General features: G+C 42.1%; 1 protein-coding gene across 1 annotated transcript in view; it reads right to left on the bottom strand.

Annotated features, from left to right (window-relative positions):
* Window positions 1-24,433, bottom strand: part of LOC121573580 (UV radiation resistance-associated gene protein-like) — a 152,287-nt gene that overhangs the window by 117,998 nt on the left and 9,856 nt on the right. The window contains exons 2-6 of the mRNA XM_041885670.2: window positions 18,331-18,448; window positions 17,629-17,663; window positions 9,278-9,439; window positions 9,040-9,114; window positions 8,840-8,925 (exon numbers count right to left, since the gene is read on the bottom strand). Coding sequence (XP_041741604.1) covers window positions 8,840-8,925; window positions 9,040-9,114; window positions 9,278-9,439; window positions 17,629-17,663; window positions 18,331-18,448 — 476 coding nt within the window. The remainder of the gene's footprint in view (window positions 1-8,839; window positions 8,926-9,039; window positions 9,115-9,277; window positions 9,440-17,628; window positions 17,664-18,330; window positions 18,449-24,433) is intronic.

The raw sequence follows: 24,433 nt of genomic DNA, 5'->3' as shown, positions 1-24,433 counted from the left end.
AAATCTGTAAACATGGGCACCCTTTAGATATCATCCTGACTAACTTACCCTCTAAATACACCTCAGCTGATGTTCTGAAAGAGCTGAAAAATCTGGACCCCTACAAATCATCTGGGCTAGACAATCTGGACCCTTTCCTTCTAAAATTAGCCGCCGAAATTGTCGCAACCCCTATTACTAGCCTGTTCAACCACTCTTTCGTAACGTCTGAGATCCCCAAAGATTGGAAAGCTGCCGCGGTCATCCCCCTCTTCAAAGGGGGTGACACTCTACATCCAAACTGTTACAGACCTATATCCATCCTGCCCTGCCTTTCGAAAGTTTTTGAAAGCCAAGTTAACAAACAGATCACTGACCATTTCGAATCACACCGTACCTTCTCCGCTATGCAATCCGGTTTCCGAGCTGGTCATGGATGCACCTCAGCCACGCTCAAGGTCCTAAAACGATATTATAACCGCGATCGATAATAGACAGTACTGTGCAGCCGTCTTCATCGACCTGGCCAAGGCTTTCGACTCTGTCAACCACCGCATTCCTATTGGCAGACTAAATAGCCTTGGTTTCTCAAATGACTGCCTCGCCTGCTTCACCAACTACTTCTCAGATAGAGTTCAATGTGTCAAATCGGAGGGCCTGTTGTCTGGACCTATGGCAGTCTCTATGGGGGTGCCACAGGGTTCAATTCTTGGGCCGACTCTTTTCTCTGTGTATATCAATGATGTCGCTCTTACTGCCGGTGATTCTCAGATCCACCTCTATGCAGACGACACCATTTTGTATACATCTGGCCCTTCATTGGACACTGTGTTAACAAACCTCCAAACGAGCTTCAATGTCATACAACACTACTTCCGTAGCCTCCAACTGCTCTTAAACACAAGTAAAACTAAATGCATGCTCTTCAAATCGAACGCTGCTGACACCCACCCGCCCACCTGACTAGAATCACTACTCTCGACGGGTCTGACCTAGAGTATGTGGACAACTACAAATACCTAGGTGTCTGGTTAGACTGTAAACTATCCTTCCAGACTCACATTAAGCATCTCCAATCCAAAGTTATATCTAGAATCGGCTTCCTATTTCGCAACAAAGCCTCCTTCACTCATGCTGCCAAACATGCCCTCGTAAAACTGACTATCCTACCGATCCTTGACTTCGGCGATGTCATTTACAAAATAGCCTCAACCACTCTACTGAGCAAATTGGATGTAGTCTTTCACAGTGCCATCCGTTTTGTCACCAAAGCCCCATACACTACCCACCACTGTGGCCTGTACGCTCTTGTTGGCTGGTCCTCACTACATATTCGTCACCAAACCCACTGGCTCCAGGCCATCTATAAATCACTGCTAGGAAAATCCCCTCCTTATCTTAGCTCATTGGTCACCATAGCAACACCCACCCGTAGCATGCGCTCGAGCAGGTATATCTCACTGGTCATCCCCAAAGCCAACACCTCCTTTGGCCGCCATTCCTTCCAGTTCTCTGCTGCCATTGACTGGAACGAACTGCAAAAATCTCTGAAGCTGGAGACTTACTTTAAGCATCAATTGTCAGAGCACCTTAACGATCACTGCACCTGTACACAGCCCATCTGAAATTAGCCTACCCAACTACCTCATCCCCATATTGTTATTTATTTTGCTCATTTGCACCCCAGTATCTCTATTTGCACATAATCTCTTGCACATCTATCATTCCAGTGTTAATCCTAATTGTAATTATTTTGCACTATGGCCTATTTATTGCCTTACCTCCATAACTTGCTACATTTGCACACACTGTATATATATTTTCTGTTGTATTTTTGACTTTATGTTTTGTTTTACCCCATATGTAACTCTGTGTTGTTGTTTTTAATCGCACTGCTTTGCTTTATCTTGGCCAGGTCACAGTTGTAAATGAGAACTTGTTCTCAACTGGCTTACCTGGTTAAATAAAGGTGAAATAGAATAAATAAATAAATATTGCTCACCATATGTCTACTGCAGGGGGACAAGAGGGCACCATGTTAAAACAAGTTTTGATCAGTCGTGGAAATAAAAGTGCTAAAAACAAATTGGCTACCTATTTTTAAAAAAGCTGAAGAGGCCTCCCGAGTTGCGCAGCTGTCTAAGGATTTGATCCCGGGCTGTGTCGCAGCCAGCTGAGACCGGGAGACCCATGAAGCAGCGCACAATTGGCCAAGCGTCGTCCGGGTGAGGGGAGGGTTTGGCCGGATGGGATGTCCTTGTCCCATCGCGCTCTAGTGACTCCTGTGGCGGGCTGGGCACATGCACGCTGACACGGTCGCCAGCTGGACGGTGAGGCTGGCTTCAGGGTTAAGTGCGGCTGGCTTCCGGGTTAAGCCAGAAGTGTGTCAAGAAGCAGTGTGGCTTGGCAGGGTTGTGTTTCGGAGGACGCATGGCTCTCGACCTTCGCCTCTCCCGAGTCCGTAGGTGAGTTGCAGCGATGGTACGAGACTGTAACTACCAATTGGATATCACGAAATTGGGGAGAAAAAGGGGTAAAAGTACAACAAAAAATTACATGTATTAATTAATATAAATAATACAAATCAAAAATATATTCAAAAAAGAAAAAAGAAAAAAAAACATACAATGTGCTTAACATTAGGAAAGTTGAGATATAAATATAGTAGGCCGAGCCTATAGAAAGCGGATGGGATCCTCCTCTTTTTAAGAGGCCATCAAAACTAGAAATGAGCTCATTAAGTGTTTGCTTAGATTTTTCATTACATTTGCATTGATGTCAGAGTGATTAGAGGGACAATAGTGTGCTGAGTACCAGGCAGTTAGCAAGTTTGGTAGGTTACTAATGACCATCAGCAGCATTAGAGCTTGGAGAAGCCTAATTACCGAGACTAAACGGTCACGTGGAATTTGACTGCCTACATGGCCCGTAACCGCTGGTGTGGCGGTAATACGGTCACCGTAACAGCCCTAGGCGATATCCAAAACAACTAGCACACTGAATTCATACATTTTCAGTTATTTTAATTGTAAAGTCATGTCTTTCTTCTCAATACCAAAACTAATTTGACCAATCTGGGAGGTAAAGTCATTAAAGTATTAAATCATTTAACTGTGTATTTCAGATGGAATTAAGGCATTAGAATGTACCAGAGGCCACCAAAATAGAGCTTGTTCTACATTGTTGTGTGCGTTTCTCCCCCTCCCCTGCCCAGAACTCCCTGGCTGGCTACTTTTTTTATTTGGCTGCCTACTCCATGTACTTACTAAACACTGGAAATGGCTCAGTACACTATATCATCCCTCCTCTCCCAGTAAGTAAATCCTCCTCTGATTGACGATACGTAAGGCCTCCTCTGTCTGCCTGCCCATCCAAACGCGTGTTCCCTATTCCATGTTGTTTTTCACACTCCGTAGGCTTAGGGGTCTCGACAAACCGGGGCCAAGTCGACAGTGAATCGCTCACTGACAAATTTGCATCATCAATCAAGTGTTCTTGGAAAGGGGAATCAGAGCCATTCCGGTCATAGCCAGGCACTGAGCAGCTCTCACGCTCAGACAAAGCGCGTGAGGCAGGCTACAGTATTTGTTGCGACTGTTGTTGATCCTTTGTGACTGTATGTGTATCACTATTTCAGAGGACGATGTATACCGGTCTGGTATATATACTCTGGATTAGATCTATAGCTAACTGGAAACAGCAGGGATACATGTTGTGTAAAGCACTTGCACACTGCTTCAATGCTCCTATTATATATCTACTGACAAACAGCATTTGTACCTCACTAAATCTATGATGATCACTACAGCAGTAGCGGTTCATAGAGGTTATTTACAGTATTTTCCATGCCACTACATAAAAGTTCAGTTGCTAGATACATACATATATACAGCTATGTACACACATCTATCTATGCTCCTGAACTAACAAAATCCTGTGGCATCTCTCCAGTCCAGACCTCAGAGTGAGAACTCGGAACATGAGAGTTTAGAGAAATGAACATACTCAGAACTAACCGAAGTGTCTATGCAATCCCATGCCATGGGGGTGGTGGTCTGGCCTACATACTACTCCTATAGGGGTGTATCTGATGAATCACTGTTAAAGGCTCTCTAGGCCCTAAACAGTGAGCACATCACGGCCTGAAGCCAAGACACAACCCAGAGCCTGTCCAGGTCTACGCTAGAGAGAGAGGGGAGCAGGCAGAGACACCTAGGCCATGTTAGAGTCAATGAGCCCCATCACATCAGCATCTATCAGCCTCTATCAGCCTGGCTCCAGGCCTGCAGAGGAGCCTCAGGCTCATGGAGGAGAGGAGAGAAGAGAGAGGGTGTCAACGGAGCTGCTTTAAATTTCTCAGAGCCCCACCGGGATAAAGAGAGCAGGAGAAGGAGTTTAGTAATGTAGGACTCAACAGCACTGAGCAGAGCCCAAAAAGCGATAGGATTCAACCCTCTCTGATATGTAGGGACACCATTTTCTCTTAAATAACTAAAGAAGCCTGTGCATAAATACTGCGAGTGATTAATTGTTTTATTCATGGTGTGTGTTGTTGGCTCAGCACTGGTGTGAAACTTTGGTATGTGTAGATCACTCACGTACCCTGGAGACCATTTTCTCTTCCCAAGTAATGCGAAGACGCAGAACAGTCATTGGGCAGAGGAAGCCCTTAGGGCTCAAGGAATCTTCATCCTGACACTGTACAGTTCACCTCAAGCTGGGGCCAGGAGTGATGCATAACATAAAGGAATGTATATATTTTATTCTTGAACCCTCCGACTCAAGACTAAGAGTAAAAAGAGGAGGAGGACAGATCCTCCACTAATGAATGTAGCCTAACTATAGGAACTTGTCATAAACAGTCCAAAACATTGTACCCTTTACAGTGCAGTGCAAAAGTGTTATTAAATTTAGCTTGATCCAACTCCTAATTGACTGTGGTGTTCCCCAAGGCAAGTCCTGCTCAAACCCTGTAAGTAGTGTTAACATTACGCCACATTCAAATATAGAACAGATATGTGTTTTGTCAACATAGAGAAAACAGCAATTGGGACCATGCCTCCCTAGTCCTTACTAAACTGCCAAGAGTTTTCCAAACTCAAAAAGTGATTGTTTGTCGCCCCCTTGTGGAATGAAGAAGTATGAATGGCCATTAATCTCCTATATTAAAACCCGATAATTCTAATGGAATTATCCATCTGTTACATTATTATGATGACAAGGTGCCTTTATTTAACTAACTTGATTATAGCTTTCAATATGTATGTCCTTTTATGTCCAAGAAACACTACAGACAGGAATTTTGGCAGCTCTCAGTGACTTGGGAACAAAAACAGACACCATGATAATAAAGGCGTTTGAGGCAGTTTCCTGGCGCCATTCTATGGACAACGTGGAGAATATATATAATGACAGAAAGTCTGTGAGGATAAACAGTAATAGAGAATGTTTAGAATGAGGATTAGATAAAACAGCAGAGCTGCTACCAAGTCATCTCCAGTTGAAAGGGAGTGTTGTGCTAGTTACTGAGAGTAGAATGTCTATGAGCAGGTAATGAGTGGGGTCAGACAGTGTAAGGATATTTTCTGTTTTGTATCCTGTTGCTTCCATAAGTATACTTTGCATTTACAATCCTTTCAGTTAGCTAAAGGAAGTTGTGCCCCTGGCCTGTAGACAGGCAGAGTATGCTCTTGGTAATGAGAAGGGCAGTCAAAGAGCGTACTAGCCAAGAGGATAGCGTATGGAGCGATTTCAGCGCGAACAGAAATTGTATTTGAATTTTATAATTTTGAATTTCTATTAGGATTGAATTTATTTGAATTTAATATTTTGGAATGTTTAATGCACTAATTGAATCATTTAATTCATACATTTAACTTGTATTTCATGTTTTGAAACTGAATTGAATGAATATTGCATTCAGTTTTAAAATTAAAAATTTAAATTGAATATTTATATACAGTACCAGTCAAAGGTTTGGACACACCTACTCATTCAAGGGTTTTTCTTTATTTTTACTATTTTCTACATTGTAGAATAATAGTGAAGACATCAAAACTATGAAATAACACATATGGAATCATGTAGTAACCAAAAAAGTGTTAAACAAATCAAATTATATTTAATATTTGAGATTCTTCAAAGTAGCCACCCTTTACCTTGATGACAGCTTTGCACACTCTTGGCATTCTCTCAACCAGCTTCATGAGGTAGTCACCTAGAATGCATTTCAATTAACAGGTGTGCCTTCTTAAAAGTTAATTTGTGGAATTTCTTTTGATCTTAATGTGTTTGAGCCAATCAGTTGTGTTGTGACAAGGTAGGGGTGGTATACAGAAGATAGCCCTATTTGGTAAAATACCAAGTCCATATTATGGCAAGAACAGCTCAAATTAGCAAAGAGAAACAACAGTCCATCATTACTTTAAGACATGAAGGTCAGGTCAGTCAATACGAAAAATTTCAAGAACTTTGAAAGATTCTTCAAGTGCAGTCGCAAAAACCATCAAGTGCTATGATGAAACTGGCTCTCATGAGGACCGTCACAGGAAAGGAAGACCCAGAGTTACCTCTGCTGCAGAGGATAAGTTCTTTAGAGTTAACTGCACCTCAAATTGCAGCCCAAAATAAATGCTTCACAGAGTTCAAGTCACAGACATCTCAACATCAACTGTTCAGAGGAGACTGTGTGAATCAGGCTTTCATGATCAAATTGCTGCAAAGAAACCACTACTAAAGGACACCAATAAGAAGAAGAGACTTGCTTGGGCCAAGAAACACAAGCAATGGATATTAGACCGGTGGAAACTTGTCCTTTGGTCTGGAGTCCAAATTGGAGATTTTTGGTTCCAACCGCCGTGTCTTTGTGAGACGCGATGTGGGTGAACGGATGATATCCGCATGTGTATTTCCCACCGTAAAGCACAGAGGAGGAGGTGTTATGGTGCTTTGCTGGTGACACTGTCTGTGATTTATTTAGAATTAATCAGCATGGCTACCACAGCATTCTACAGCGATACGCCATCCCATCTGGTTTGGTCTTAGTGGGACTATCATTTGTTTTTCAACAGGACAATGACCCAACACACCTCCAGGCTGTGTAAGGGCTATTTGACCAAGAAGGAGAGTGATGGAGTGCTGCATCAGATGACCTGGCCTCTACAATCCCCTGACCTCAACCCAATTGAGATGGTTTGGGAAGAGTCGGACGACAGAGTGAAGGAAAAGCAGCCAACAAGTGCTCAGCATATGTGGGAACTCCTTCAAGACTGTTGGAAAAGCATTCCAGGTGAAGCTGGTTGAGAGAATGCCAAGAGTGTGCAAAGCTGTCATCAAGGCAAAGGGTGGCTATTTGAAGAATCTCAAATATAAAATATATTTTGATTTGTTTAACACTTTTTTTGTTTACTAAATGATTCCATACATGTTATTTAATAGTTTTGAGGTCTTCACTATTATTCTACAATATAAAAAATAGTACAAATAAAGAAAAACCCTGGAATGAGTAGGTGTGTCCAAACTTTTGACTGGTAGTGTATTCAGTTTCAATATGGTAAATATTGCATTCATTGTCTGTGTATCAAGTTAACAAACCATTATTTCAAGTTAATCAAAGTTTTATATATTCATAATAGCTCATAGCCAAAACAGTTCAAATGCTAGAGCCAAATTCATTGGAAGAAAATAAATTAAACATGCCACATTGGCTTCAGAAACTGCCAGAAACTACCTTTCCTGTCTGACAAAGTACCAGGATGTTGTCTCTGGATGCATCTGACAAGTTGAATATATGAAACTTTGATAAACTTGAAATTATAGTTTGAAAACTTGATACACAGACAATGAATGCAATATCTACCATATAGAGTACCACAGTATGAGTCATAATACCCACAGTACCTAGCGGTCAAACAGGGAAATGATTCCAATCGTTTTTCCACCATTCATTTTTCCCATGGGGGATTTTAGAAACTGGGGTTTCGTGTAGGCTTACTCTAAAGTGACATTTTGATAATCATGTAAATCGCTCTAGGACAAGGGGATTTTTATAAATATATTCGCCTGTATTTACCCCCCTTAAAAAAAATGAAACGCTAATTAGCTGCTAATGTGGCTATCATAAAGAACGCCGAATCGAGGTAAAGGTAAGAATCTCTGGATTAACTATCTAATGTTAGTTAAATATAGTAATGAACAAATTGCCTAAATTTGTTTAAAATTGACAATTCTGTGAATTGTCTTGTGCAAGTTTTAAATTGACAACACCTGTTAGCAAAGGTGTCAGCTAGAGATGATGTGCAAGAGCTCGCAGGGATTTGTAGTTTTGCATGATGTCTACTTTTATGCTAATTAGCATTTTCAAATCTCAGAATAAATAGAGCCGAATATATTGAGAGATTTATATGGTTATCAAAACCTCAAGCCAGGGTAAGCCTACACAAAACACAGCCCTTATTTTAAGTGTTTCTAAAATCCCCTATGAGAAAAATGAATTATGGAAAAACGATTGGAACGATTTCCCTGCTTGACCGCTAGGTTTTATGGGTATTATGACATCTCCACTGTGCTATGCTAATTTATATATAAATACATTAATGCAATATTCATTCAATTTAGTTTCAAATGATGAAATACAAGTTCAATTTATGAATTAAATGATTCAATTTGTGCATTACAAATTCAAAGATATGAAAGTCAAATTCAATATCCTAATACCAATTCAAAATTATGGAATTCAAATAAAATGTATGTTGGCACTGAAATCACTCCCTATTAGCGGGACACATTGTCCTATGGGAGATGCTGCTAACTGTCCAGCGTCTTGTGTGTGAGAGTGTTTGGTGGGTGCAGTCTGTTTCACCTCAGCAGAGAGAAGACACTGTAGGAGTTCCTCACTGAACTCTGGTCCACCTGGAGTAAACTATTCGTCTTCCTCTCAGAGTGGTCCTGAAACAGGCACATTTCAACCTTACAATAACAAAACCAAACATAGAAAAACTAATTATAGAATGTCTATAGTCTATATTAGGGACATAATTCCTGGATCAAAGGCAGCAGTACCTTATGATCAAAGTCAGCTGCATAGTAGCCATCATTCAATCCAAATATGATCTCATTTGGATTCCTTGAGCGGATCTGTGGAGGAACAAAGCAGTGGCATTTAGTGTGTCTGTATTAAAACAAAAGAAAGGCTGTTATTGTCTGGATGACTGCGGACTGTATGGATGCTAGTCAGCATACATCCCAAAGTAGCCTACATTTTATGAGTGTGTGTGTGTATGTGTGTTTACACACTGACCTGCTGCCCTGTGTATCTGAGCCCATCCAGGTTGACCTTCCACTCTATGAGGAGTGTGAACTGTTCCTCCCAGCCACCCCAGATCCTCACCACGAAGCAGGACACAGACGTGTCAAGGAGGTCCGGCAGCATGCCGAAGTCCAGGCTCCGCCATGTTGGATTCTGACAAAGACAGGCCAAGACAAGGGATTACACAGCTGAATGAATGATCCCACTGAGATGGAACATTTTGATTAGTTCAACTAATATTGCGTCTGAAAACAACCAAGTGTTTCATTTGTTCCAAGTGTTTAATTTGTTCAAATGACAAAACATAATGTGTGTCAGTAGGGTGTGTGAAAGTGACTTGAGCACACAAAATGGTGCTGAACCAGGATGTTAATTTAACTGTCATTTATCTGTTGTCCCACTTACAAAAGTCTGGACAAATATTTACAAATCCAACATCAATATCCCGATGCGATTTGTCATCATTAAGGCAATCTTGTCCAACAAAACACCAAGTCTCCCAGGGTTTCAGACGGGGCTCTGGGTTGCTCTAATCTAGGGCTGGGCGATAAATCAAATTAATTCGAATGTACAGTATGTTTTAGCGCGATATTCCAAATGCATGTATTGCAAGAATCAAATGTTTTTCATTTTTGTTCATTTTCATGAGTTTATGTCCGCTTGTTCTTATGTTGTCTTTTTGGTCTCGTCTCCTTCGCTCCTTCTGTGCTGTGTGCACCTTTTCATTTACACACACATCAAGCCCCTCCCCCTGCCACTCACAACAACAAAGACGAGAGATCACTTCTTCCTCTCTGGCAAGCGGTTTCAACTCACTATTTGCATTTGAGGTTTGGGTCCAACAGAAATCGGTCATATGGACACCAAAACATATTGAGACATTATTTTACTGTAATATAGGAGAAGTTAACCTTTAACTCCTCAAATTGTGTGCAGAACAGACACTACTAAAATGTTTTTTTTTCGTATTTTTTTTTTTTCGGGGGGAATGGATCAGCTTAATATTGCAGATAGATTGTATCTTCTATCAATGTAATTGTCTGCATCACTTCCAACTACTAAAATGTTAGTATCAATGAACATTGGTTCTGGAAAATGAATGCTCAGTTTGTTGCACGTGGCATTGCGGTACCATGTACCACTGGCAGCATTTTAGCCAAAGACTGTTACACTAGCCGTCTAGTCTGTTTTATAAATGTGCAATAAGCATAAAACACAATTATATAAGGAATTGGAAACTCGTTCTCATTCTGAGAAACAAGGTAGGCCACTTGATTTCAACATCTGAACAAAGTAGACAGGCTAGCATGCTGTTCAAACAGTTGGAGATGGACAGAAGGGTGTGTTTATAACAATTCAACTGTTCTAGCTACCTTGTTAGCTGGCAAATAGATCCAAGTTGGCTAAACTTGAAATATAAATATTAGCTGGCTACTCACTAGCACGTGGGCTTGTGCTTGAGAGATTGTTCAGGAGACCGGTGTTAGCAGGTCTCATAAATAATGCCTGCTACAAGAAGGTACACATTATTAGTGAATGTACATTATGCATGGTTCTATTTAAATGTGTAACTTAAAAGGGCATTTTCATAGACAGACTTGAAATCCAGATGGCTGATTATTGCAAAAAAGCTATTTTGATAAAACAATTACATTATTTGTGGGTCTTATGGTTGTGGAAGGCTTATATTTAGCCTATGTATAATTTCACAAGCCATTAGATTATTGTTGACTGCTTGAAATGCAGTGCATTTGACCTTTAAATTGTACAACAAAGCTTATTTAGAAAACACATAGGTAACACTTTACTTGACACCATAACCATATGTCATAACAGCTGAAAACTTGTCATAACCTGTCATAATATGGTCATAACACTGTCATGACATAGCTTTAGACCTGTTGTGACATACACTACCGTTCAAAAGTTTGGGGTCACTTAGAAATGTCCTTGTTTTCCATGAAAACATACATGAAATTAGTTTGAATAGGAAATATAGCAAAATGAATAGGAAATGTAGTCATTGACAAGGTTAGAAATAATGATTTTTAATATAAATAATAATTGTGTCCTCCATTTGCAGCAATTACAGCCTTGCAGACCTTTGGCATTCTAGTTGTCAATTTGTTGGGGTAATCTGAAGAGATTTCACCCCATGCTTCCTGAAGCACCTCCCACAAGTTGGATTGACTTGATGGGCACTTATTACGTACCATACGGTCAAGCTGCTCCCCCAACAGCTCAATAGGGTTGAGATCCGGTGACTGTGCTGGCCACTCCATTATAGACAGAATACCAGCCGACTGCTTCTTCCCTAAATAGTTCTTGCATAGTTTGGAGCTGTGCTTTGGGTCATTGTCCTGTTGTAGGAGGAAATTGGGTCCAATCAAGCGCCGTCCACAGGGTATGGCATGGCGTTGCAAAATGGAGTGATATCCTTCCTTCTTCAAGATCCCTTTGACCCTGTACAAATCTCCCACTTTACCACCACCAAAGCACCCCCTGACCATCACATTGCCTCCACCATGCTTGACAGATGGCATCAAGCACTCCTCCAGCATCTTTTAATTTGGTCTGCTTCTCACAAATGTTCTTTGTGATCCGAACACCTCAAACTTCGATTCGTCTGTCCATAACACTTTTTTCCAATCTTCCTCTGTCCAGTGTTCTTTTGCCCATCTTTATATTTTATTTTTATTGGCCAGTCTGAGATATGGCTTTTTCTTTGCAACTCTGCCTAGGTCAGCATCCCGGAGTCGCCTCTTCACTGTTGACGTTGAGACTGGTGTTTTGCGGGTACTATTTAATGAAGCTGCCAGTTGAGGACTTGTGAGGCGTCTGTTTCTCAAACTAGACACTCTAATGTATTTGTCCTCTTGCTCAGTTATGCACCGGGGCCTCCCACTCCTCTTTCTATTCTGGTTAGAGCCAGTTTACGCTGTTCTGTGAAGGGAGTAGTACACAGCGTTGTACGAGATCTTCGGTTTTTTGGCAATTTCTTGCATGGAATAGCCTTCATTTCTCAGAACAAGAATAGACTGACGAGTTTCAGGAGAAAGTTCGTTGTTTCTGGCTATTTTGAGCCTGTAATCTAACCCACAATTGCTGATGCTCCAGATACTCAACTAGTCTCAAGAAGGCCAGTTTTATTGCTTCTTTAAATCAGCACAACAGTTTTCAGCTGCGCTGACATAATTGCAAAAGGGTTTTCTAATGATCAATTAGCCTTTTAAAATGATAAACTTGGATTAGCAAACACAACGTGCCATTGGAACACAGGACTGATGGTTGCTGATAAATGGGCATCTGTACGCCTATGTAGATATTCCATTAAAAATCAGCCATTTCCAGCTACAATTGCCATTTACAACATTAATAATGTCTACACTGTATTTCTGATCAATTTGATGTTATTTTAATGGACAAAAAAATTGCTTTTCTTTAAAAAACAAGGACATTTCTAAGTGACCCCAAACTTTTAAACGGTAGTGTATATTGCGTTATTCTATGGCTGGTTATTATGACACCTAAATAAGAGTGTCAAAACCCACAAAACCTACCACACAAGGCAATACATTCCATTACACTATGGCCTACTTGTCAACAGTATGTTTATGTTATATAAAATGTTCTGAAATTGACCATATTAAATTATAATTGTAATTGCGCACACATTGATGTCAGACATGCACCTACCCCTGTGCTCTGTGCTGATGACTGGGATGAATGTAGGAGCAGATTTCAGGAGAAGGACAAGACACCCTCTTTTTGACTGATGATTAACATAAGGGCATGTACGTGATAGGACTACCTGGCTTATATGATTATGATGGTCATAATGCTTCTTGACAGTGTCATAAAGTGCATTTTCTTAGTCCAAGTAAAGCGACACAGGATGGTCATAATGCTTCTTGACAGTGTAATTATATAACATATAATTAGCATGGTTCATTAACACTCATGTAAATACACTTAATACGAACCATCGTTTGTCAAAAATAAAACAATTTATGAGCCAAAATGTTTATAATGAAAATAGATTTAATCCGAGACGACATCTTGTCTCACTGATTTAGCTAGCTACATAACATTAAAATTAAGCTAGTTTAGCTTGGCTACACTCATACGAAGGGGAACATTTTATTCATTTTTCACTCAGTCAAAAAAAATCAAATTATACATCAAAATGTAGATAAACATGTTATCTTTAGATTTCTGAAACGAAAACATACTTATAAATGTTACAAACCTGAAAACAGGAGAAAAAGGAGACACGGACAATTGACATTTTTTCACTGGGCTTCTTTTCCTGTTTATTTTCTTCCAATGTATGAGGCGCGCGCCTGCAGCTAAGTTCAAATGTCTCCCCCTATTGGTAGCGCTAAGCATACATGTACTGTATATTAAAGCAAACCCATGGAGGACAACAATAATAATGTTGTGAACAAACTTTGATTCCAAAATCTGGACATTTATAGACTATCAAAGGAAATGTGGTTGTTGCTGTAAGGCTATTAAGGGTGTTTTGTCCTGCTCCTGCATTCATCCAAGTCATCAGCGACAGAGCATTGGGCTAGGCATGTTTGACATCAATGTGTGTACAATTGCAATGGTAATAAAAAAAATACCAATTTGGGAAATGTTACATAACATACTATTTACAAGTAGAATGGAATGGTTTGCCTTGTATGGTAGGATTTGTGGGCTTTGGCACTCCTATGTACAGTGCATTCGGAAAGCATTCAGACCCCTGTTGTTGTTTTTCTCATCAATCTACACATAATACCTCATAATTACAAAGCAAAAACAGGTTTTTAGAAATGTTTGCAAATGTATAAAAAAACAGAAATACCTTATTTACATAAATATTCAGACCCTTTGCTATGAATCAAAATTTAACTCAGGTGCATCCTGTTTCCATTGATCATCCTTGAGATGTTTCTACAACGTGATTGGAGTCCACCCGTGGTAAATTCAATTGATTGGATATGATTTGGAAAGGCACACACCTGTCTATATAAGGTCCCACAGTTGACAGTGCATGTCAGAGCAAAAACCAAGCTGTGAGGTCGAAGGAATTGTCCGTAGAGCTTCGAGACAGGATTGTGTCGAAGCACAGATCTGAGAAAGGGTACGAAAACATTTCTGCAGCATTGAAGGTCCCCAAGAACACAGAGGTCTCCATCATTCATAAATGGAAAAAGTTTGGAACCAACAAGACTCGTCCTAGAGCTGGCCGCCCGGCTAAACTGAGCAATCGGGGCAGAAGGGCCTTGGTCAGGGAGGTGACCAAAAACCCGATGGTCACTCTGACAGAGCTCCAGAGTTCCTCTGTGGAGATGGGAGAACCTTCCAGAAGGACAACCATCTCCGCAGCACACATACATATACAGTGCATTCGGAGGGTATTCAGACCCCTTGACTTTTTCCACTTTGTTAGGTTACAGCCTTATTATAAAATTGATTACATAATTTTTTGTTCCTCATCAATCTACACACAATACCCCATGACAAAGAAAAAAACTGGTTTTAGACATTTGTGCTAATTTATAAAAAATTTAAAACAGAAATATTGCATTTATATAAGTATTCAGACCCTTTACTCAGTACTTTGTTGAAGCACCTTTGGCAGCGATTACAGCATCAAGTCTTCTTGGGTATGACGCTACAAGATTGGCACACATGTATTTGGGGAGTTTCTCCCATTCTTCTCTGCAGATCCTCTCAAGCTCTGTCAGGTTGGATGGGGAGCGTTGCTGCACAGCTATTTTCAGGTCTCTCCAGAGATGTTCGATCGGGTTCAAGTCCGGGCTCTGGCTGGGCCACTCAAGGACATTCAGAGACTTGTCCCGAAGCCACTCCTGCGTTGTCTTGGCTGTGTGCTTAGGGTCATTGTCCTGTTGGAAGGTGAACCTTCGCCCCAGTCCGAGGTCCTGAGCCCTCTGGAGCAGGTTTTTATCAAGGACCTCTCTATACCTTACTCCGTTCATCTTTCCCTCGATCCTGACTAGTCTCCCAGTCCCTGCTGCTGAAAAACATCCCCACAGCATGATGCTGCAACCACCATGCTTCACCGTAGGGATGGTGCCAGGTTTCCTCCAGACGTGACACTTGGCATTCAGGCCAAAGAGTTCAATCTTGGTTTCATCAGACCAGAGAATCTTGTTTCTCATGGTCTGAGAGTCTTTAGGTGCCTTTTGGCAAACTCCAAGCGGGCTGTCATGCGCCTTTTACTGAGGAGTGGCTTCCGTCTGGCCACTCTATCATAAAGGCCTGATTGGTGGAGTGCTGCAGAGATGGTTGTGCTTCTGGAAGGTTCTCCCATCTCCACAGAGGAACTCTAGAGCTTTGTCAGAGTGACCATCAGGTTCTTGGTCACCTCCCTGACCAAGGCCCTTCTCCCCCGATTGCTCACTTTGGCCAGGTAGCCAGCTCTAGGAAGAGTCTTGGTGGTTCCAAACATCTTCCATTTCAGAATGATGGAGGCCACTGTGTTCTTGGGGACCTTCAATGCTGCAGACATTTTTAGAATAAAAGTCAAGGGGTCTGAATACTTTCCCAAAGGCACAGTACCAGTGAAAAGTTAGGACACACCTACTCATTTAAGGGTTTTTCTTTATTTTTACTATTTTCTACATTGTAGAATAATAGTGAAGACATCAAAACTATGAAATAACACATATGGAATCATGTAGTAACCAAAAAAAGTGTGTGTGGGGGAGGGGGGGGTGTACCGTGTGCCATGTTCCTCCACATAACAGGAAGAGCAGGCAGAAAGGAGAAGGCTCCTTTGACATACTAGAGAAGACAAAGGGGAAACAGATAAGAACACTAGAGAACAAAGGTCACAGAGGAATGCTGACGTTTTCAATACAACGGCAGATTTCAGATCTCTGCCATACACAATCCTGAGCTTCATCTGCAGTACATTACAGACTAGGGCCCTGGAAAGTAAAGGAAAGGTAGGCTTGGAAAAGAGCTTAGGCCAGCTCATGATTCTGCATTTGGCCTGTTAGTAATGGTCTGCTGCTATACTTGGCTGCATTCATCATAGACTCCATGCAGAGAAGGGAGTGAGTAGCAGCTGCTGTTGCATGTAGGGTGTAGGACCAAATCTAACAACGGTCAGTGAGGACAATCGTTTCCCTGCTAAAGGGGAAATTAAAAATATGGAAACTTCAGACTGAATCCAAGGAAGTTGTGTTAATAGTGCCATAGCTGAGAAAGCCTTCAGCAATATCTGATTTTGCTGAATGGTGTCTTGCAGAACACAATGACAGCCCTGCTATGAACAGGTTTACACACACACACACAGAGAGACAGAGCGACAGAGACAAAATAGTACAATGGAAGCTTGTGCATATTTTATTCATATGTTGTTGATGTAAGCCAGTTTGTTTCCCCTTGTCTCATACAGTGTGTTGCTACAAGGCTGCTTTCCACCTTCCTGTCTGTTGTTTATATGACTGGGGTACAACATGAAGAAAGAGATTAGTGCATGCCAAGAACAGTGACGTTGACTGTTTTCTGTTGTTCTTGGTCTTATTGCACATATGCATCCTATCACAGCTGTCAATAAGAGACCATACAGTACAGTAAACCCCTGTGCTGTACCCTCTGTGAAGCTATAGAGACAAGGAGATGGGAGCTTGCTGACACAGTGTGTATCAGTGATGACCCACATTTAAAGCAGTCAGAGTCACGGTCACAACACTATCCTGGTGTGGCCAACCTGTGCAACGTCAATACATCTGAATACAAGTCTGAATTCAACCAAACAAGTTCTTTTTTTGGTCACGTTACTTTAGGTAATATTAGTGTTCTTTCAGCAACTGTTTTGATAGATGAGAGGAAGTGAAAGGTCCCCTACTTGACTTGATTGTGTTAGAGACAAACACCAAGGCAGCGGACCTGAGTCCATGTATTGGCTGGCAGGAACTACTCCTCCGCAATGGGGAAATGGAGGAAGCATGCCCTCTTTCCACACAGCAGCACTGGAGAAAGTGCCAACTGTTCACTCTCTCACACACACACAAACACGTTGTGGGCGTGGCAGAGTGCGTAAATCAGGACAGGGGTAGTGATAAGCCTATAGGCTGGCAGTGCCGTCAATTGTTTCTATTCTTGGGCCCTTTGAATGGAACTAGGCATATAACCGGTACCGCGCTTCCACAGATGTGAGCAGACAAATCATACAACAAAATCCACACAAAATGGATTACTATGACATTCCACAGCTGGTTCTATAGTCATTTTTTGTGAGGCCAGGCAGCCTTCTTTGGCAAATGAATGTAGGCTCTGGCCAACACGTGTTTGTTCTTTTGAAAAAAAATGACACTCACCAATGAATCTCTAATGACTTCACTCTTGTAAAAGTCTGCAAGGGAAGGCGAAAAAACTGGTTAAATTCATTTTAAAGCTTTCTCAAACATACCTTGAATAAACACACACACACACACACACACACACACACACACACACACAAACAAAAGCTTAAACGACACTTGTGAAGATCCAACACCAGTCAGGATTACCTGACAACAGCAAGCCAAGGCCCTGAGGTTTAGGCTCGATCTGGGCCATTTTTCGATATTGACTTATAATGAAATGATTTGCCCTCAAACCAAAAGTGAAAGGCCTAATTTACTGGAGCATCAGCGTCCCCTAACAAACCAAGCCCTTGTGCATTTAACTACACTTTGTAATGCAACTCTGACCTTTCTTCCACTTGTGAGAGTAGCCTAAAGCAGTGCACATTAGTGCTGAACATTTAGGCCTAAGTGGGCTCTCGCACTAAGGGCTGAATCGTAATTTAAGATGTCTGCATCTTTCCATGACTTTTGCGTAAATCCTGCATTGTTGTCAATGGAAGAGTTTCTCGAAAACTCAAGTTATGTGCACAGATCTCAAGTTAGGATTCAGGCCTAAAGACATGTTTCTTGTAGTGTGGACTGACTGGGCTCAGTAGTGTGAAAGGGGTATTAGTGCAGTGGCCTGGTACACTGTGTTACAGAGACAGCTGAAAGAGGGTGTACTGTACTGACCTCTGGATATCCAGTCCTCTAAGCAGAGATGAAGGGTAAAATATGTGTCCAACAGTGGAGAGCCATTCTTGTTGACGATGTTGCGGGCTGCGATACTTCTGAGATGACGTAACCGCCTCTGTTAGGGAGAGAGAGGCAGATGGTGAGATAGTCAGGAAAAAGAGACGAGAAATAGAAGAAGCAGGGAGGCAGAGATGGAGGTCAGGGACAGGGAGCAGGAGAAAGCATTTAGCCTAATGATCTGCCCACAACCAGAGGTAGCCTAAGTCTAAATTACGTAGGACTGGGATGCAGCTTTTACTTGTCTGGGTCAGCTTCAATGCCTTTTACAACTGTATTATCGCCTTCAAGAGTCTCATCCTGTTACACAATCCAAATCGATGCAGATCGACTTACAAAACTGTTACACGATGAGCTAGGCTAGTTCTCACAGGAGTAAATAATGCAGTCAAGCAGAAGTCACAATTTCAGATAGCAAAGTCATTAGGCTCAAGTACATCCTCATGTAAAAAATAAACCGTCCTTTTAGAATACAGTAGCTCGGTTGGAGATAACTTGGTCTATCTGGCAGGGCCAAGTTGATACCAGTCTCGCAATATTTTTTCCATGGCAAAAATGAAAACACGAAGCAGACAAAACTCTTTGGTCCTTTAAAAACCTGCTGTATGTAGCATATTGTGTGGTATAGCTTGAGAAAAAATAAGTGACTCTGGATGACAACAAATAACATTAGGGCTGTTTTCCTAAAGAAGTTAAATCCGCTTCGTGTTTTGTTTCCTTGCCACGACACTAACGAGTATCGCGATACTGGTATCGTCCGGACCCTAGTATCTGGTTAGTCACACGTTATCTACTATCAACATTTGTAAAAAAAAAAAAAAAAAAAATAAATATAATAATTACTGAAGCATTCACATCTGGAAACTGACCGCAGATGCAGACAAGCGTTCCATTTGAAATCAGAGTTGACCCATGATGCCTCAGCTCTATAAAATGTGTTCCACTCCACCGACAGAACATGACCATGGATGGATATCAGTCAGAAGTCCACCCTTCAAAAAAATTGAGAAGTAGCCTAAAATAAAAGGAACCTGCTTGAATAGAAAGGCTCAGTTACGGCCAGTCAAAAAAGGGTAGATTAACTGAATAACTGAAGAATACTTTATTTTACGGAGGACTGCATCTATAAAAATAATGGCTCCAAAGAAAAAGCCTCATCATTGAGAGAGGGGAGGGGGGGTAAGTCCAGAAAATGACCATGGGACATGACATGAGACCTGTGATAAGAGGGGCCATTGAATGAGGTCCCCCATTAGGGGCAGCGTGTCAGAGCATTAGTAAGACTTTCTATGTCAACGGCCGGCCAAGGCCCTCACCTGATCTGCATTCTTCAATCTACAGCAGCCCACACTGAGCTTCCACCACCACAGGCATTAGGGATAAATCTAAGTCATGGGATTCCCTATAAGATTAAGGCCCTCGGGAAACAAAAAAACACAGCTTGTTCAGCAAAACCCCGCCCCCCAAGAAAAGTCAGTGGACTTTTCTCTGAACAGGCTAATTTATAACAAAGAGGGTCTCCAGCAGAGCATATTGGTCTGGCTACTGTAGGCTTTGTACGGTACGGTAGGACTAGGCCTATACTGGTCATCGTACTGTGAAGTGAAAAGGTTGAATTGGTCCAAACATAAACATTATCATTATAATAGGGACAGAGAAAAAATTTGTAAAAATCACATTCTGGTTTTACAGTCTCAGTGGCCTTTGATTTCAAATGGTCCTATTTGGTATCAGTCAAAAGCGCCAATATTTATATAATATATATATATATATACACACACACACACACACACACACACACAATGCTAAAAAAAATAAAGGGAACACTTAAACAACACATCCTAGATCTGAATGAATGAAATAATCTTATTAAATACTTTTTTCTTTACATAGTTGAATGTGCTGACAACAAAATCACACAAAAATTATCAATGGAAATCAAATGTATCAACCCATGGAGGTCTGGATTTGGAGTCACCCTCAAAATTAAAGTGGAAAACCACACTACAGGCTGATCCAACTTTGATGTAATGTCCTTAGAACAAGTCAAAATGAGGCTCAGTAGTGTGTGTGGCCTCCACATGCCTGTATGACCTCCCTACAACGCCTGGGCATGCTCCTGATGAGGTGGCGGATGGTCTCCTGAGGGATCTCCTCCCAGACCTGGACTAAAGCATCCGCCAACTCCTGGACAGTCTGTGGTGCAACGTGGCGTTGGTGGATGGAGCGAGATATGATGTCCCAGATGTGCTCAATTGGATTCAGGTCTGGGGAACGGGAGGGCCAGTCCATAGCATCAATGCCTTCCTCTTGCAGGAACTGCTGACACACTCCAGCCACATGAGGTCTAGCATTGTCTTGCATTAGGAGGAACCCAGGGCCAACCGCACCAGCATATGGTCTCACAAGGGGTCTGAGGATCTCATCTCGGTACCTAATGGCAGTCAGGCTACCTCTGGCGAGCACATGGAGGGCTGTGCGGCCCCCAAAGAAATGCCACCCCACACCATGACTGACCCACCGCCAAACCGGTCATGCTGGAGGATGTTGCAGGCAGCAGAACGTTCTCCACGGCGTCTCCAGACTCTGTCACGTCTGTCACATGTGCTCAGTGTGAACCTGCTTTCATCTGTGAAGAGCACAGGGCGCCAGTGGCGAATTTGCCAATCTTGGTGTTCTCTGGCAAATGCCAAACGTCCTGCACGGTGTTGGGCTGTAAGCACAACCCCCACCTGTGGACGTCGGGCCCTCATACCACCCTCATGGAGTCTGTTTCTGACCGTTTGAGCAGACACATGCACATTTGTGGCCTGCTGGAGGTCATTTTGCAGGGCTCTGGCAGTGCTCCTCCTGCTCCTCCTTGCACAAAGCCGGAGGTAGCGGTCCTGCTGCTGGGTTGTTGCCCTCCTACGGCCTCCTGCACATCTCCTGATGTATTGGCCTGTCTCCTGGTAGCGCCTCCATGCTCTGGACACTATGCTGACAGACACAGCAAACCTTCTTGCCACAGCTCGCATTGATGTGCCATCCTGGATGAGCTGCACTACCTGAGCCACTTGTGTGGGTTGTAGACTCCGTCTCATGCTACCACTAGAGTGAAAGCACCGCCATCATTCAAAAGTGACCAAAACATCAGCCAGGAAGCATAGGAACTGAGAAGTGGTCTGTGGTCACCACCTGCAGAACCACTTCTTTATTGGGGGTGTCTTGCTAATTGCCTATAATTTCCACCTGTTGTCTATCCATTTGCACAACAGCATGTGAAATGTATTGTCAATCAGTGTTGCTTCCTAAGTGGACAGTTTGATTTCACAGAAGTGTGATTGACTTGGAGTTACATTGTGTTGTTTAAGTGTTCCCTTTATTTTTTTGAGCAGTATATATATATATATATATATACATATAGATATACATACACACACACACACACACACACACAGTGGGGGAAAAAAGTATTTAGTCAGCCACCAATTGTGCAAGTTCTCCCACTTAAAAAGATGAGAGAGGCCTGTAATTTTCATCATAGGTACACGTCAACTATGACAGACAAAATGAGGAAAAAAATCCAGAAAATCACATTCTAGGATTTTTTATGAATTTATTTGCAAATTATGGTGGAAAATAAGTATTTGGTCACCTACAAACAAGCAAGATTTCTGGCTCTCACAGACCTGTAAATTCTTCTTTAAGAGGCTCCTCTGTCCTCCACTCGTTACCTGTATTAATGGCACCTGTTTGAACTTGTTATCAGTATAAAAGACACCTGTCCACAACCTCAAACAGTCACACTCCAAACTCCACTATGGCCAAGACCAAAGAGCTGTCAAAGGACACCAGAAACTAAATTGTAGACCTGCCCCAGGCTGGGAAGACTGAATCTGCAATAGGTAAGCAGCTTGGTTTGAAGAAATCAACTGTGGGAGCAATTATTAGGAAATGGAAGACATACAAGACCACTGATAATCTCCCTCGATCTGGGGCTCCACGCAAGATCTCACCCCGTGGGGTCAAAATGATCACAAGTGAGCAAAAATCCCAGAACCACACGGGGGGACCTAGTGAATGACCTGCAGAGAGCTGGGACCAAAGTAACAAAGCCTACCATCAGTAACACACTACGCCGCAAGAGACTCAAATCCTGCAGTGCCAGACGTGTCCCCCTGCTTAAGCCAGTACATGTCCAGGCCCGTCTGAAGTTTGCTAGAGTGCATTTGGATGATCCAGAAGAGGATTGGGAGAATGTCATATGGTCAGATGAAACCAAAATAGAACTTTTTGGTAAAAACTCAACTCGTCGTGTTTGGAGGACAAAGAATGCTGAGTTGCATCCAAAGAACACCATACCTACTGTGAAGCATGGGGGTGGAAACATCATGCTTTGGGGCTGTTTTTCTGCAAAGGGACCAGGACGACTGATCCGTGTAAAGGAAAGAATGAATGGGGCCATGTATCGTGAGATTGAGTGAAAACCTCCTTCCATCAGCAAGGGCATTGAAGATGAAACGTGGCTGGGTCTTTCAGCATGACAATGATCCCAAAGACACCGCTCGGGCAACGAAGGAGTGGCTTCGTAAGAAGCATTTCAAGGTCCTGGAGTGGCCTAGCCAGTCTCCAGATCTCAACCCCATAGAAAATCTTTGGAGGGAGTTGAAAGTTTGTGTTGCCCAGCGACAGCCCCAAAACATCACTGCTCTAGAGGAGATCTGCATGGAGGAATGGGCCAAAATACCAGCAACAGTGTGTGAAAACCTTGTGAAGACTTACAGAAAACGTTTGACCTGTGTCATTGCCAACAAAGGGTATATAACAAAGTATTGAGAAACTTTTGTTATTGACCAAATACTTATTTTCCACCATAATCTGCAAATAAATCCATTAAAAATCCTACAATGTGATTTTCTGGATTTTTTTTTCTCATTTTGTCTGTCATAGTTGACGTGTACCTATGATGAAAATTACAGGCCTCTCTCATCTTTTTAAGTGGGAGAACTTGCACAATTGGTGGCTGACTAAATACTGTTTTCCCCCACTGTACATACACACATACATACACACATACATGGACACATGCACACATACAGTGAGGGAAAAAAATATTTGATCCCCTGCTGATTTTGTACGTTTGCCCACTGACAAAGAAATGATCAGTCTATAATTTTAATGGTAGGTTTATTTGAACAGTGAGAGACAGAATAACAACAAAAAAATCCAGAAAAACGCATATAAAAAATGTTATAAATTGATTTGCATTTTAAATGAGGGAAAGAAGTATTTGACCCACTCTCAATCAGAAAGATTTCTGGCTCCCAGGTGTCTTTTATACAGGTAACGAGCTGAGATTAGGAGCACACTCTTAAAGGGAGTGCTCCTAAACTCAGCTTGTTACCTGTATAAAAGACACCTGTCCACAGAAGCAATCAATCAATCAGATTCCAAACTCTCCACCATGGCCAAGACCAAAGAGCTCTCCAAGGATGTCAGGGACAAGATTGTAGACCTACACAAGGCTGGAATGGGCTACAAGACCATCGCCAAGCAGCTTGGTGAGAAGGTGACAACAGTTGGTGCGATTATTCGCAAATGGAAGAAACACAAAAGCACTGTCAATCTCCCTCGGCCTGGGGATCCATGCAAGATCTCACCTCGTGGAGTTGCAATGATCATGAGAACGGTGAGGAATCAGCCCAGAACTACACGGGAGGATCTTGTCAATGATCTAAAGGCATCTGGGACCATAGTCACCAAGAAAACAATTGGTAACACAGTACGCCGTGAAGGACTGAAATCCTGCAGCGCCCGCAAGGTCCCCCTGCTCAAGAAAGCACATATACAGGCCCGTCTGAAGTTTGCCAATTAACATCTGAATGATTCAGAGTAGAACTGGGTGAAAGTGTTGTGGTCAGATGAGAACAAAATGGAGCTCTTTGCCATCAACTCAACTCACCGTGTTTGGAGGAGGAGGAATGCTGCCTATGACCTCAAGAACACCATCCCCACCGTCAAACATGGAGGTGGAAACATTATGCTTTGGGGGTGTTTTTCT

This window comes from Coregonus clupeaformis, chromosome 9 (assembly GCF_020615455.1).
Source record: "Coregonus clupeaformis isolate EN_2021a chromosome 9, ASM2061545v1, whole genome shotgun sequence".
NCBI classification, from domain to species: Eukaryota; Metazoa; Chordata; class Actinopteri; order Salmoniformes; family Salmonidae; genus Coregonus; species Coregonus clupeaformis.
Note: the sequence above shows the minus strand (reverse complement) of the source record. Positions and strands in the feature narration are given on the sequence as shown.